Genomic DNA, 17,364 nt, shown 5'->3' with positions numbered 1-17,364 from the left:
GTGTTTGGCTGTGTTTGTTTCTCTCTCTGGGACTTTTTACACCTACAAAATATGCAAAGTAAGTTCTGCCTTACTTCACTATCAGATTTGCACCTTTTCTGTTTACACTATCCTTACATTAGCCTCGGACGTGGTGTGGCCAAACCCATGTTCACACTTCATGTTGACTTCATACTACTTCAAGCCTCATGCTTCATTAGACTTCATATCGTGGAGGAACATGGTATCAGCTCATCTGATCTGATCTGACCTGGCCTTGCCATGAAATAGCTGTGTAAACACTATTTGTCTACGACTGATACGGAGGGCTAGGAAGGACTCTGAGAGAGAGGGGTCAGGGGTTAAGTCTGGCCTGATGATTCACTTCCTGTCACTAAGGCAGATGAAGGAGCCCTGGTCTGCAGCTGGTCCTGAGGACCCCACAGAGAGGAGCATTGTGTGATGGAGAAGGTCATCAGAAGGGGACACATGGCTGTTGTGTGTGGTGGCATGGTGAGTAGAACCAACTGACTAGTTACAGTCAGCAGGGCGGAGGAGGAAGAGGAAGGGTTGTGCACTTTGACCTCACAGAGCTCAGTGTGAGAGTCCTCCCTAGTTGTCCAATTGAATCTCCCCGTCTCATCGGATAACATGTGTTATGTGATCCTGACAGTGTCCTAATCCACAACAGAGGGATGAAGTGACTGGAACTAAATGTTCTGTTTAGGGTTTAGGACTGGTTTCTCTCTCTTTCTCTCTCCTTCTCCTCCCATTTTTCTATATACTGTATCTCTCGCTCTGTCTCTTCCTCTGCCTCTCTCGCTCCCTCCCGATCCCCCCGGATCTAGAGGAAGAAAAAATATGTTATTTTCTTTTGCCTACATCTTTTCGGGTCACTACTCTATCATGCGCCACTGAATGTTTTTAGACCATTAGGATTACTGTTGGTAACTGGTGAGATTAGGGATTACGCAGAGAAAAGAGGGAAAGTAGTTTTCTTTCACTGTGGGATAAAGGAAAAACTTTACACAGAGTGGATACTAATCTGGTGACTCACATGGGAGTGTGTGTGTGCAGAAATGTATGGGGGGAATGTGTGTGTGTACGTGCATGACCTGTGTGTGAGTGTGTGTCTGTCTGTGTCTGTGTGTCCGGGGAGTGTGTGTGACAGGGACAGAGTGTTAGGGAATTACAGGGTGTGTGTATGTGTGCCCATGTGCCGCCTGCCTGCTCTAAAGTCTGCTCTGACTCTGAACTGTGGTCTAAAGCATGGCCAAGGTCTCAGAACAACCCGGGGGAGCACAGTAGCCACCAGTATATTACGTTTTATCTACCGCAGTCATAGATACAGTAGGCTACCGGTACATTAAGTCAACTCTCAGAAGTTAAAAGTTCCTTCATAGAAGCCGCTCATTGATAGGTATAATTATGTAGGCCTAATTCAGATAGCTAATGCATGTCGTAACAAAATGGCCAGCGCTTCAAGCCGAGCCTCCTCCTCCACCATCTCTCGCTTTCTCCCCACCTGCAAAATTTCAGTCGCATCTCATGTCCTACGCTTGTCTGTCCAATGCATGTTAACAGCTATACAGTGAGGGAAAAAAGTATTTGATCCCCTGCTGATTTTGTACGTTTGCCCACTGACAAAGAAATGATCAGTCAATAATTTTAATGGTAGGTTTATTTGAACAGTGAGAGACAGAATAACAACAAAAAAATCCAGAAACACGCATGTCAAAAATGTTATAAATTGATTTGCATTTTAATGAGGGAAATAAGTATTTGACCCCTCTGCAAAACATGACTTAGTACTTGGTGGCAAAACCCTTGTTGGCAATCACAGAGGTCAGACGTTTCTTGTAGTTGGCCACCAGGTTTGCACACATCTCAGGAGGGATTTTGTCCCACTCCTCTTTGCAGATCTTTTCCAAGTCATTAAGGTTTCTAGGCTGACGTTTGGCAACTCGAACCTTCAGCTCCCTCCACAGATTTTCTATGGGATTAAGGTCTGGTGACTGGCTAGGCCACTCCAGGACCTTAATGTGCCTCTTCTTGAGCCACTCCTTTGTTGCCTTGGCCGTGTGTTTTCGGTCATTGTCATGCTGGAATATCCGTCCACGACCCATTTTCAATGCACTGGCTGAGGGAAGGAGGTTCTCTGTCACGATCGTCTTGAAAAGAAGCGGGCCAAGGCGCAGCGTGAGATGCGTACATATTTTATTTTAGTACACCACAGCGAACAAAACAACAAACGATACGTGAAGTCCTACGGTACAACCACAAACCAAAAGGAACAAGAAACCACACCAAACGAATGCCTAACAGCTACCTATGTATGGCTCCCAATCAGAGACAACGAGCTACAGCCGTCTCTGATTGGGAGCCACCCTGGCCAACATAGAAACACAAAACTAGAACCTAACACCCTGGCTCAACATACGAGAGTCCCCAGAGCCAGGGCGTGACAGTACCCCCCCCCCCCCCAAAGGCGCGGACTCCGACCGCGCCAACCAAACACAACAGGGGAGGGACCGGGTGGGCACTCCGCCTCGGCGGCGGATCCGGCTCCGGGCATGACTCCCACTCCCTCTCTAACCCCCCAAAGCGCCCCTGGTCCGGTCTGGCCCTGCTGGCCGGAGCTGGACTGAACACTGGTGGAGCGGAATGCTCTAGCTCCGGAATGGAGCAGCTGACTGGTGCCGGACCAGGCACCGGTGGAACAGGCACGGGCTGTGCCGGACTGGACGACGCAGCGCACCACAGGCTTGGTGCGGGGAGCAGGGACGGGCCGGACCGGGCTGACGACGCCGCACCACCGGCCCGGTGCGGGGAGCAGGAACAGGCCGGACCGGGCTGACGACGGCGCACCATTGGCTTGTGCGGGGAGCAGGAACGGGCGAACCGGGCTAATGAAGCGCACCACTGGCTTGGTGCGGGGAGCAGGAACAGGCCGGACCGGGCTGACGACGCGCACCATTGGCTTGGTGCGGGGAGCAGGAACGGGCCGAACCGGGCTGACGAAGCGCACCACTGGCTTGGTGCGGGGAGCAGGAACAGGCCGGGCTGGGCTGGCGATGCGCACCATAGGCTTGGTGCGGGGAGCAGGAACAGGCCGAACCGGGCTGGCGACGCGCACCACAGGCTCGGTGCGAGAGACAGGAACAGGCCGGACCGTACTGGGGACACACGCCACTGGCCCTATGCGGGGATCAGGAATGGGCCGGACCGGACTGGCAACACACCCCAGTACCTCTCGCCGTGCCTCTACATTCTCCTTCCCCCTGGTGTCCAGTAACTCCCGTAACCTGGCGGCCTCCTCTGCCAACCCTCTGAACCACTCTATCCTGTACACCTGCTGCCCCGTCGTCCACGACGTGAGCCCCCCCTAAAATTTCTGGGCTTGTCTCTCCCCCGTGGACCAGGCCTCCATGGTTCTCGCCCAACTCTCACTCCACTGCTCCCAATTCCAACCTCTCTCCTCATCACGCTGCTTGACCCAGTCGTGGTGGTTTCTTCTGTCACGATCGTCTTGAAAAGAAGCGGGCCAAGGCGCAGCGTGAGATGCGTACATATTTTATTTTAGTACACCACAGCGAACAAAACAACAAACGATACGTGAAGTCCTACGGTACAACCACAAACCAAAAGGAACAAGAAACCACACCAAACGAATGCCTAACAGTTACCTAAGTATGGCTCCCAATCAGAGACAACGAGCTACAGCCGTCTCTGATTGGGAGCCACCCTGGCCAACATAGAAACACAAAACTAGAACCTAACACCCTGGCTCAACATACGAGAGTCCCCAGAGCCAGGGCGTGACATTCTCACCCAAGATTTGATGGTACATGGCCCTGTCCATTGTCCCTTTGATTCAGTGAAGTTGTCCTGTCCCCTTAGCAGAAACCCCCCCCCAAAGCATAATGTTTCCACCTCCATGTTTGACGGTGGGGATGGTGTTCTTGGGGTCATAGGCAGCATTCCTCCTCCTCCAAACATGGCGAGTTGAGTTGATGCCAAAGAGCTCAATTTTGGTCTCATCTGACCACAATACTTTCACCCAGTTCTCCTCTGAATCATTCAGATGTTCATTGGCAAACTTCAGACGGGCATGTATATGTGCTTTCTTGAGCAGGGGGACCTTGCGGGCGCTGCAGGATTTCAGTCCTTCACGGCGTAGTGTGTTACCAATTGTTTCCTTGGTGACTATGGTCCCAGCTGCCTTGAGATCATTGACAAGATCCTCCCGTGTAGTTCTGGGCTGATTCCTCACCATTCTCATGATCATTGCAACTCCACGAGGTGAGATTTTACATGGAGCCCCAGGCCGAGGGAGATTGACAGTTCATTTGTGTTTCTTCCATTTGCGAATAATCGCACCAACTGTTGTCACCTTCTCACCAAGCTGCTTGGCGATGGTCTTGTAGCCCATTCCAGCCTTGTGTAGGTCTACAATCTTGTCCCTTACATCCTTGGAGAGCTCTTTGGTCTTGGCCATGGTGGAGAGTTTGGAATCTGATTGATTGATTGCTTCTGTGGACAGGTGTCTTTTATACAGGTACCAAGCTGAGATTAGGAGCACTCCCTTTAAGAGTGTTCTCCTAATCTCAGCTCGTTACCTGTATAAAAGACACCTGGGAGCCAGAAATCTTTCTGATTGAGAGGGGGTCAAATACTTATTTCCCTCATTAAAATGCTAATCAATTTATAACATTTTTGACATGCATTTTTCTGGATTTCTTTGTTGTTATTCTGTCTCTCACTGTTCAAATAAATCTACCATTAAAATTATAGACTGATAATTTCTTTGTCAGTGGTCAAACGTACAAAATCAGCAGGGGATCAAATACTTTTTTCCCTCACTGTAGCATGCCCGCTCCATATAGCAAGCTGCTCTATCCGCACTGATTGGTGAAGTACTAAAAAGGAACAGAAAGGAACAATATAAATCGTTACTTTTTGGGGGGTTCGGACTGATTCAAAACTTTGCTGGTCAGAACAGTGGAATAGAATGAAAAAAAAGTATGGTTTTGTTCAGAACAAAACAATTGGAAATGTAGGTTCCATCCCCTGACACAAAGTAACTGGTGATCTTAAGTTTAAATGCAACAATGTTTTAACTTTCACACGCATTTTCAAAGAGATAGCTAACGGCAAGTGAGCTGCAATAAAAAACTGTGCCACTTACCAGATGATTATCATTTTAAACTTAATTTATTGTTGAAAGTTCATCTTCAAAAGGTGATGATAACAAATTAGCAACAACATCCTCCGAGTCCTCGATAACACCTGCTGCTGCTGCAGCCACAGCCACACACAACAAAAGTAAGCTAAAGCGTGGGAAAACTACTGCTGCTACTGCTGCTCAGTAGTGACGTCTCAGGGCCTTCGAGAACGTATACGTTTTCACCCATCAATATGTAAAAACTGTCCCACCCATTGCAAGTCTAAATGTAATTGGTTTTCCACTCTCACGCCAAAATTCTGGCATAATACAGTTGAATGGGCGACGCCTTCAATCTAGCTTCTGAAGGACCTAGCCAATTGCTGAGCTAGTTAGCTAGATTTTTCTCCCCAGAGACCACCAAAGAAAAATCCTGATTGGATCTTTTTTTCTCTTACAGTGAGGGAAAAAAGTATTTGATCCCCTGCTGATTTTGTACGTTTGCCCACTGACAAAGAAATGATCAGTCTATAATTTTAATGGTAGGTTTATTTGAACAGTGAGAGACAGAATAACAACAAAAAAATCCAGAAAAACGCATGTCAAAAATGTTATAAATTGATTTGCATTTTAATGAGCGAAATAAGTATTTGAACCCCTTTTAAATCAGAAAGATTTCTGGCTCCCAGGTGTCTTTTATACAGGTAACGAGCTGAGATTAGGAGCACACTCTTAAAGGGAGTGCTCCTAATCTCAGTTTGTTACCTGTATAAAAAGACACCTGTCCACAGAAGCAATCAATCAATCAGATTCCAAACTCTCCACCATGGCCAAGACCAAAGAGCTCTCCAAGGATGTCAGGGCAAAGATTGTAGACCTACACAAGGCTGGAATGGGCTACAAGACCATCGCCAAGCAGCTTGGTGAAAAGGTGACAACAGTTGGTGCGAATATTCGCAAATGGAAGAAACACAAAATAACTGTCAATCTCCCTCGGCCTGGGGCTCCATGCAAGATCTCACCTCGTGGAGTTGCAATGATCATGAGAACGGTGAGGAATCAGCCCAGAACTACACGGGAGGCTCTTGTCAATGATCTCAAGGCAGCTGGGACCATAGTCAAGAAAACAATTGGTAACACACTATGCCATGAAGGACTGAAATCTTGCAGCGCCCGCAAGGTCCCACTGCTCAAGAAAGCACATATACAGGCCCGTCTGAAGTTTGCCAATGAACATCTGAATGATTCAGAGGAGAACTGGGTGAAAGTGTTGTGGTCAGATGAGACCAAAATCGAGCTCTTTAGCATTAACTCAATTCGCTGTGTTTGGAGGTGGAGGAATGCTGCCTATGACCCCTAGAACACCATCCCCACCGTCAAACATGGAGGTGGAAACATTATGCTTTGGGGGTGTTTTCTGCTAAGGGGACAGGACAACTTCACCGCATCAAAGGGACGATGGACGGGGCCATGTACCGTCAAATCTTGTCGTGGATGGGTATTCCAGCATGACAATGACCCAAAACACACGGCCAAGGCAACAAAGGAGTGGCTCAAGAAGAAGCACATTAAGGTCCCGGAGTGGCCTAGCCAGTCTCCAGACCTTAATCCCATAGAAAATCTGTGGAGGGAGCTGAAGGTTCGAGTTGCCAAACGTCAGCCTCGAAACCTTAATGACTTGGAGAAGATCTGCAAAGAGGAGTGGGACAAAATCCCTCCTGAGATGTGTGCAAACCTGGTGGCCAACGACAAGAAACGTCTGACCTCTGTGATTGCCAACAAGGGTTTTGCCACCAAGTACTAAGTCATGTTTTGCAGAGGGGTCAAATACTTATTTCCCTCATTAAAATGCAAATCAATTCATAACATTTTTGACATGCGTTTTTCTGGATTTATTTTTTGTTTTTCTGTCTCTCACTGTTCAAATAAACCTACCATTCAAATTATAGACTGATCATGTCTTTGTCAGTGGGCAAACGTACAAAATCAGCAGGGGATCAAATACTTTTTTCCCTCACTGTATGTGTTAACCCTTCCATTTCCAACACAAACTGAAGAGATATAATCAGAATATAATTTAAATGATTGAACAGATTAAATATACATTTAAAATAAATTAAAATACAAAAATATAATACAAATTCTACAAATCCTTAGGGCTTAATAATAATAATAATATGCCATTTAGCAGACGCTTTTATCCAAAGCGACTTACAGTCATGCGTGCATACATTTTTTTTTGTGTATGGGTGGTCCCGGGGATCGAACCCACTACCTTAGCGTTACAAGCGCCGTGCTCTACCAGCTGAGCTACAGAGGACCACAGGCTTCACTGAAGGCCTAGAAGGCCCTGACGAGACATACTCTACCAGCACACAGCACTCTCTGGCTCACTATACTGTTTGTCAGGACCTGTTTTGAACCCTATAATACTTTCTCTGGTCTTGTATAAAAAATAACTTGTACAAATAGTACGTAAAAACACGAACATATTGCCCTAGGGGCTGGTAAAAGACCAACAAATAGGCGGTAGGCGTGCCCTGTACAGTTACATTATAGCATCAAATCATTCCAGGGACATGGAAGACATGGACAGGTTTCCCCAGAGGGCTGAGAATACAGTACATTTGGGAAAGTATTCAGACCCCTTGACTTTTTCCACATTTTGTTACGTTACAGCCTTATTCTAAAATTGATTCAAAAGTCTTTTTTTGGTACCCTTCCCCAGATCTGTGCCTCTACGGTCAATTCCCTCGACCTCATGGCTTGGTTTTTGTTCTGACATGCACTGTCAACTGTGGGGCCTTATATAGACAGGTGTGTGCCTTTCCAAATCATGTCCAATCAATTGAATCAAGGGGTCTGAATACTTTCCAAAGGCACTGTATGTCCTTCCCCATCTCCCTTTCCTTCTCTCCTTCCCTCCTTCCCCCTGCTCCTGTCATGGCTGCTAGGCAGGTCTGCCTGTAAAGTGGGGGTCAAGGGGAGGGAGGAGGTGTAAGGGGTCAGGAAGGAGAAGCGGGGGCTGCTCAGGGAAGACTGACTGTTTCTGAGATAAGTGCAGCGGCCTATAGCCGGGAGACTGACAGTCTTGCCGGTGGCAACAGACAGCAGGAAAAAAAGGAGCTCATCACCGATCCCATTTTGCTCCCGTACTTTGCTCTGGATTGGATGAGATGCTGAGATGGGATTTTGGAATACTGGGCAGTGTCTCCTCTCTCTCCCTCTGCGTTCTTTAATTATTTGTTGTGTTTTTTTGGGCCAGACAGACCTGAAAAGCATTGATTTTACTGCATCCTTCAGAAGTGTTTCTGCAGCCAATACTTTGATTATTACTCTGAGACTGTAGCTGGGTTTGGTTTCGTTAGCCCCTCCTCCTGTATCCATCGCCTGTCAACCCTCAGGGGTGCTCTTTCACTCTACATGCAGTAGTCCTATGGATGAAGCCCAACGTGTCTCTCCTCCCTATCCAATCTGCCTATTAACCTTTCACTGTATCAGGTGAGTGGCACAGAGCCAGACATCATGCAAGGTTAAACTGTCAGACAGAGAAGAGAGAGAAGAAGGAAAGGAGAGGGGGGGACGACAGAGAGAGAAGGAGGAAAGGGATGTTAGGGAAATTGTAAGAGAATAGAAGACAGAGGTAGCAGGTAGGGGGGGGAGGGAGGGAGGGGGAGAGAGAGAGAGAGAGAGAGAGAGAGAGAGAGAGAGAGAGAGAGAGAGAGAGAGAGAGAGAGAGAGAGAGAGAGATATTCAGGAGGATCGATATGTCTGCTTTGTTTCGTCATTAGAGTGCCCAAAGGTCAAATGAGATTCCACACAGCAGAATGCCGCAGCAAGGTGTGAATAAAATACTGTACACACAAGGACAAAGGCACATACACACACAGCTTTTTGTTTTGGCTTCCAGCTAAATGAACATCAACCTTGCTGTTAGTTTTCGATTTGTTGTCTAAAAGTGTCTCCTGTGTCTCCTGAGTGGCGCAGTGGTCTAAGGCACTGCATCGCAGTGCTAACTGTGCCACTAGAGATCCTGGTTCGAATCCAGGCTCTGTCGCAGCCGGCGCACAATTGGCCCAGCGTCGTCCAGGGTAGGGGAGGGAATGGCCGGCAGGGATGTCGCTCAGTTGATAGAGCATGGCGTTTGCAACGCCAGTGTTGTGGGTTCGATTCCCACGGGGGGCTAGTATAAAAAAAATATATATGTATTCACTAACTGTAAGTCGCTCTGGATAAGAGCGTCTGCTAAATGATGTAAATGTAAAAGGTTGTCTTGGCGCAGAGACGACATGTTAGAGGTGATCCTGCCTGTTATTGCCTCCCAGACTCTATTTTTTGGGGGGTGATTTTTTAAAACTGTTTGCATCATTTATAATTCCCCTTATATTTCCCCCCAACCCTGCCATCCCTACCCTGATTGGAGTAAACTAACGGACAACAATACTTCTACTGCTACATACAGCTATTTTCACTCACATATTCCTAATTTCATCTTTCTTCAAGTGCTGGGTTTTCCCCCACAGCACCATTCATTCTGATCTTAACTCAGATTTCCACAGATTAACCCATTTTCCCAATATAATACCATTTTGCTAATTCCTTTTGGAATACATCTCTCCATTTTACTTTGATGTCTAGCAAGGTTCTCTGTTTCTCTCTCTTCATTTCTCTCTCTCTCCATCTCTCTCTCTTTCTCTCTCTCTCTCTCTCTCCTTCTCTCACCACCCTCTCTCTCTCTCTCTCTCTCTTTCTCTCTCTCTCTCTCTCTCTCTCTCTCTCTCTCTCTCTCTCTCTCTCTCTCTCTCTCTCTCTCTCTCTCTCTCTCTCTCTCTCTCTCTCTCTCTCTCTCTCTCTCTCTCTCTCTCTCTCTCTCTCTCTCTCTCTCTCTTTCTCCCTCCACCTCTGATCTGGCTTGATGTGTAGCCTAAATAGATTGGCTTTTTTGCTTGTTAGTGAGGACATACCCATCCCGTTCCTGAGCTTTTGCACACACAGACACACACCCACACACACAAACAAACAAAAACACACACACACACACACACACACACACACATACTTCAGTTCTCTTACTGTAAGTAACTCAAGGAGAGGACAAAGTGCCTGTCTGCCTGATCCTTACACAGTTTTTTTTGTTGGAAGATGGTTTTCTTATTGCTAGAGTGATGGACTGATTATGTAGAGTGAAATCTTCTGCGCTGTGATTGAGTCAAATCCAATATGTTTATATTGGTATTCCCTTTCTCTATCAGCCCAGTGGGGTATAACTCTGATTCGTAAGGGTGTATGCTGGTTTTTGTCCTAGCCTTTTAATCAGAGGCTTGTTTAGAATTGGGTAAGTAGGTGAGAGGACTGTGGCAGTGTGGGTAGCCTGATGTGGTGTGGTGTGTGTGTGGCTGTATTGTGTTGTTGCGGGTGAGAGGAATCTCATCTCCGACTGCTAAAGGAGCCCGCACTGTAGTTGATAACTGTGCCAGGTCAATGCCATGGAGGAGATGTGTATTATAACTTGTCATGCATCGATTTCCCAGCCAGCCGGAGGAGGAGAGCACTCTCACCCACTCACACACACACACACACAGAGAGAGAGAGAGAGAGAGAGAGAGAGAGAGAGAGAGAGCCCTCTCTCCACAAAGAGACAGCTGGATGCTTGGTCAACACACAAACAGTGTCAGCAGGGAGTGGAGCCCACTACAGTCAACATGAGACTGGGATTTAGTGATAGGAGAAGAGAGGAGAGGAGATTACTTTTTGTCCTCCTTAGGGTCTGTTCTTTCAGTACTGAGCAATGTCCTTTGTATTCTCTCTCTCTCTCTCTCTCTCTCTCTCTCTCTCTCTCTCTCTCTCTCTCTCTCTCTCTCTCTCTCTCTCTCTCTCTCTCTGGGTATTAGGTGTGTATCAGTGACAGCATAGTGAATGCACAAGCCAGTGTACAGTATGAAAAGCTTTACACTTATACTATAGGCACTCATCGATCACCAAACACTTTGTTCTACTGAATCTAATCCATAAAAAACTGGAGTTGTGTGGTGGCAGTTGGACTTTTGGGCAACACAGAACCTACAAGCTCAGCAGAATGGCCCAGTACCACCCAAAACCCCTCGACCCACAAAACATCTCTCTCCATTCTCTCCACTCTCCAGTCAGCAGACGAGTGAAATGCTGATGTCGTCATTCTTCTAATTCAGCTGCTATAGATGGCAACCTTTTCAATTTTCCTTCTTTCTCCAGTAGCCTTTGCAGCTCTCAGATGTGTTAGATTGGCTTCCATAGGTCAGGCAATAGACTGAGGCTCTGGGCCAGTGGCTGTGTGTGTCCACATGTAGTAGTGTGGTGATGTAGTGAGCTGGCTGCTGGGTTAAGCAAGCAGGAAGTCAGAGTGCCCTGGTTTGGTTTGACAGCACTGCTAAGGTGCAAACACACTGCTCACAGCTGCCTCCCTCACAGAATCAACACTTTCAGAAGTGTCACTTTTCTCTTTCACACAAGACTTGAGATGTCAAACACACGTGCATGTACACATGCTCGCGCACAGACACACACACAAACACACACACACACTGATTAGTGTAGTCATGGTGACAAACTTTATAGTTAGTCACCACTGTAGCTCAGTTGGTAGAGCATGGTGCTTGCAACGCCAGGGTTGTGGGTTCGATTCCCACGGGGGGCCAGTATGAAAGATGTATGCACTCACTAACTGTAAGTCGCTCTGGATAAGAGCGTCTGCTAAATGACTAAAATGTAAATGTAATAGTTTTGTTCGTTAGCTGAAGTTATTGAATTGGTTTGAATCTAATTAATTTTTTATTTTATGAGGTAGGAGGATTTGTACATTTTGATTAGAAAACGTAACTTCATGTGCTTAAAACTTTGCTGAAGAAACTTTTCCCAGTTTGCAGCCCTGAACTCTGCTAATACCATGGATGGGGAGGCACATATCATCGGCAGGATTGCGGTGTAAGCACAAAGCAATTTGGGTAATGGAATTTGTTGAAGGGGGGGTCCTGGCTATCGATGCAAGTCATTCATCACTCAACGCTGATCAAAAGCCCATTTAAAACTAACCAACTCTGACTGCATGCTCAGAGATGGAGGAGAAAATGCTTGAGTGGTTATCAGTGTATAACATTATATTGTAATATATATTACATCAATGGGTGTAAGAGAGGATGTCAGAACTTAACTCTCATTTTAGCCAGACATGATTAACTCTCAGACTTGTGCAGCTGACTAGGCATCCCCTTTCCCTTCCCTTTCCCAATGTTCTTATCCCTATCCTTTGCTTGCTAGCTAGACAACTTCGGCTAACATAGTCGCATCAAACAGTGCAGCCAGAATAACAGAAAAGTAGCTGCATTTGCGTTTGTTTAAGCTGTTTTCTAGTAATTTCATCTGGCATAGAAAATTTGCTCTCTCGCCAGGACACTGTTCAGAGAAGCTAGCCAGCTAACTTACACAGCTAACACAATCACTTCAAATTGAAGCTGGAATGACAGCAAACTAGCAGCATTTCGTGTTTTTCTATTGGCATTCTTTTTTTTTGTTCTTTTTTTTGTTCTTTTTATTATTATTATTTTTTATTTTTTTTGGGGGGGGGGGAATGGATCAGCTTAATATTGCAGATAGATTGTATCTTCTATCAATGTAATTGTCTGCATCACTTCCAATCCCCCATGTTTTTTTAAATATATATACTCCCCTTTATTACTTTTCAACCCCACCATCCTTTCCCTACTTGGAGTAAATTAGTGAACAACAATGCCCAGGCCTCTACTTCCGGTCTATACTTACTATCTACACCTTATGGACAGAGTTAATTTTACAATAATTCTATTATATATATATATATATATTTTTAGCTCCTGAACTTCTTCTACTCTCAACCTCTCTGATCATTTTCATGATGTCCATCCGGTTTGCTTCTATATGCCATATCTATCTAACTGTGCTCTTTCCCAAAAGCTCCCAACATACAACCTATATACTTATTATGGACACAGTATGCTTACATTATTAGCTATCTTTGTTATTATTTGTTGTTATTTGTTATTAGTCCCATCCTTCAACTCTATTCAATACCTCCCATCTATCTCTTAACACCATCCATATAGGATTTCTATTTGCCATATATATTTCAACCGTACTGTGATGTTTTACAAAAGTTCTGAACCTTTCTATTCTCATTGCTTCTACAGATTGTGTATTAAAAATAAACATTTTTGCTAAAAGTATTATTATACTTTTCCCAACTATTTTGCAATCTATATGGGACGGCTGTCAATCCTTTGGTCCTTAAGTGAAACTGATATACTTTTTTATTTATCACAGTTTTCCTTAACCAATTATGTTCTTTAATGCAAGGCCGACAGACAAGTTCCTTACTTTCTCCCCCTTCCACTTTCCTCTTCCACTTTTGCGGTAAGGCTGCAATTATTTGGTTGTAATATTGGGTAGAGCAGACATTTCCATATGTTTTTGTTAGCTGCATGTGCGACATAACTCCACCAGTCCTACCGATGATATCATTTACGAAGATTATACCTTTTTTAAACATTCTGTCAAAAAATAAAGGTTTTTTGTCAATTAGTATATTTGAATTTAACCACAATATTTGTTGCATTATTTGTTCTGTCGTTTCTGGAGGATTAAATTGAAATTGCAATTGGGAGATGATTTCCTTTTCAAATAACTGAAAGTGAGAGGTTGTAATCTGAATAAAGGGAAAAAGGCCTTTCTTGAACATTGGGTGAGACAATCTTACTAATTTGCTTGAGAACCAGTTCGGATTTAAGTATAACTTTTGTATGACTGAAGCTTTTAGTGATAGGTCTAATGCTTTAATATTTAATAATTTCTGTCCTCCGAATTCATATTCATTATATAAATATGACCTTTTAATTTTGTCTGGCTTGCCGTTCCAAATAAAATTGAATATTTTTTTCTCATATAATTTAAAATGTTCGCTAGGCGTAGGCAAGACCATAAGCAAATAGGTAAACTGGGATAATACTAAAGAGTTAATCAGGGTGATTTTTCCACAAATTGACAGGTATTTTCCTTTCCATGGTAGTAAGATCTTATCTATTTTTGCTAACTTTCTATAAAAATTTATTGAAGTGAGATCATTAATTTCCTTTGGGATATGTATTCCGAGTATATCCACATCACCATCAGACCATTTTATTGGTAAACTACATGGTAATGTAAAAATTGTATTTTTAGTGATCCAATACGTAATATAGTACATTTGTCATAATTTGGTTGTAATCCAGAGAGGTTAGAAAATGTATCTAGATCCTCTATGAGGCTGTGGAGGGATTCTAGTTGTGGATTTAAAAGAAAACATGAATCATCAGCGTACAATGACACCTTTGTTTTTAAGCCCTGTATTTCTAATCCTCTGATATTATTATTGGATCTGGTTTTAATAGCTAACATCTCGATGGCCACAATAAATAGATATGCCGATAGTGGACAACCTTGTTTCACTCCTCTTGACAGTTTAAAACTTTCTGAGAAATAGCCATTATTTACTATTTTACACCTAGGGTTACTATATATGATTTTGACCCATTTTATAAGAGATTCTCCAAAATTGAAATGCTCCAGGCATTTATATATAAACCCCAGTCGAACTTTATCAAATGCCTTTTCGAAGTCTGCTATGAATAGCAGGCCTGGTTTCCCATATTTTCCATAGTGTTCTATTGTTTCCAATACTTGCCTTATATTATCTCCAATGTATCTTCCATGTAAAATCAATCAATCAATCAATCAATTTTATTTTATATAGCCCTTCTTACATCAGCTAATATCTCGAAGTGCTGTACAGAAACCCAGCCTAAAACCCCAAACAGCTAGTAATGCAGGTGTAAAAAACCTGTCTGATTAGAATGAATAATATCCGACAATACCTTTTTAATTCTATGCGCTATACATTTTGCTAGGATTTTTGCATCACAACACTGAAGTGTAAGGGGCCTCCAATTTTGTAAATGGACTGGATCTTTATATTTTCCACTTGTATCCTGTTTCAGTAATAATGAGATCAGACCTTCTTCTTGAGTGTCAGATAATCTACCATTTACATAGGAGTGGTTAAAACATGCTAATAACGGTCCTCTTAGTATATCAAAAAAGGTTTGGTATACCTCGACTGGTATGCCATTCAACCCTGGAGTTTTCCCGGACTTAAAGTCTTTAATTGCATCCAGAAGTTCCTCCTCTGTAATTTCACCTTCACATGAGTCTTTCTGTGTGGCTGTTAATTTGACATTATCAATAGAAAAAAAATCTCTACAATTAGCTTCAGTTAGAGGAGATGGAGGCGACTGAAAAGAAAACATATGCTTAAAGTATCTATTGGCATTTCTTTGTATATATCCATAAAAATTATGCTGATTCATGATTTCGACTGGCTGAGAAAAGCTGCCAGACTGTCTGTCTCGTCCCGACTCTCGACACCTTCATTACTATGGGACAGCTGGAGATTGAATTTCAATATTTTAACAATGTTGCAAATGTCGGAGAGACAGACAGCAAGGTTAATACAAATCTCTGCTGTTGAAAAACAAATGCTAGTCTAAAATAAATGGGAGATAATGTCTAGATGCTTTTTACAGTGGAGATCCAGTTTATAAATTGCATGGCTGGGCTGAAGAGACAGTGGATTGCGCAGTCAGATGGAATAGTGAATAGGCATTTCAACATTATAGACTTAGCCAGTGTTAACTTGTGGAATAGACACCGTCTGTAACATGGTTTTAACCAATCAGTATCTAGGATAAGACCCACCCGTTGTATAACCTCTAATATTCTCTTGCACGTGCTCACACACACATCAAATATATACTATAAATGTTCAAACACACATACCTACACATTCATAACACTGACTCATTCACAGGGGTTAGGAATGGCTGGAATGGTCCTTAACACTTCCTGTTTTGTCTCCTCCAGGATTGGCTGAGTAAGTTTGGGTATCTCCCACCCCCTGACCCAGTGACTGGACAGCTGCAGACCAAGGAGGCCCTGACCAAAGCCATCAAAGCCATGCAGAAGTTTGGAGGACTGGAGGAGACCGGAGTGCTAGGTGGTGTGTGTGTGTGTGTGTGTGTGTGTGTGTGTGTGTGTGTGTGTGTGTGTGTGTGGCACATATGCACACACTGTCTTTGCCTTTTTCTTTGTCTTGTTTTTATTTTGCTAAAACAATACAGCTTTAATGGATTAATGGATGAACATGCTCACTAGTTTACTACTCTATATTAATGTGTACATCTGCGTATCCGTTCCCCTGCTCAGACCAAGCCACCCTGGGCCTAATGAAGACCCCGAGGTGTTCCCTCCCGGACCTGTCTGGGGACCTGTCTGAGACCGAGGCGGCGGCGGGCCGCAGGAGACGAGCCCTGACGCCCCAGAACAAGTGGAGCAAGAGACACCTCTCCTGGAGGTACAGTACACGACAATAGAATAAACACACCTGACCACAACATCAGTCTGTGTGCTATCAGTGTGAGGCTGACTGGGGATGGATATGTAGAGTGGACTGCGTATGGTAGAGAGTATGGTACCAGGGATGGTAGGGAACACATAACCTGCTTAGCATGTACAGTCTAGTCCATGGCTAATGATGCACATGGTGTTGAGCAGGTGTATTGGATATCAGGGAGGATCAGAGTTGGATGTGTGGGATTACTTTATGAAATGGGTGAAACATTGCACAAACAGTCCCTGCATGTGGACCGCTGTGCTGGACTACTGATGGATCTGTGTGCAGGGTCATGTGCACGGTCATGGTTGAAACCATTACTATACTGAACAAAAATATAAATGCAACATGCAACAATTTCAACGATTTTACTGAGTTACAGTTCATATAAGGAAATCTAAACAAATTCATTAGGCCCTAATCTATGGATTTCACATGACTGGGCAGGGGCGCAGCCATGGGTTGGCCTGGGAGGGCACAGGCCCACCCACTGGGGAGCCAGGCCCAGCAAACCAGAATACATTTATCCCCACAAAAGGGCTTTGTTACAGACAGAAATACTCCTCAGTTTCATTAGCTGTCTGGGTGGCTGGTCTCAGACGATCCCACAGGTGAAGAAGCCGGATGTGGAGGTCCTGGGCTGGCGTGGTTACACGTGGACTGCGGTTGTGAGGCCGGTTGGACGTGCTGCCAGATTCTCTAAAACGACGTTGGTAGAGAAATGAACATT

At 44.4% G+C, this 17,364-nt stretch overlaps 1 protein-coding gene across 1 annotated transcript in view; it reads left to right on the top strand.

The window, feature by feature from the left end:
- The window catches only part of LOC121541620 (matrix metalloproteinase-17-like), a 100,281-nt gene that overhangs the window by 30,347 nt on the left and 52,570 nt on the right, over window positions 1-17,364 (top strand). Inside the window, exons 2-3 of the mRNA XM_041850778.1 lie at window positions 16,106-16,238; window positions 16,448-16,595. Of these exons, the coding sequence (XP_041706712.1) occupies window positions 16,106-16,238; window positions 16,448-16,595 (281 nt within the window). The remainder of the gene's footprint in view (window positions 1-16,105; window positions 16,239-16,447; window positions 16,596-17,364) is intronic.

This window comes from Coregonus clupeaformis, chromosome 27 (genome assembly GCF_020615455.1).
Source record: "Coregonus clupeaformis isolate EN_2021a chromosome 27, ASM2061545v1, whole genome shotgun sequence".
Lineage (NCBI taxonomy): Eukaryota > Metazoa > Chordata > Actinopteri > Salmoniformes > Salmonidae > Coregonus > Coregonus clupeaformis.
Note: the sequence above shows the minus strand (reverse complement) of the source record. Positions and strands in the feature narration are given on the sequence as shown.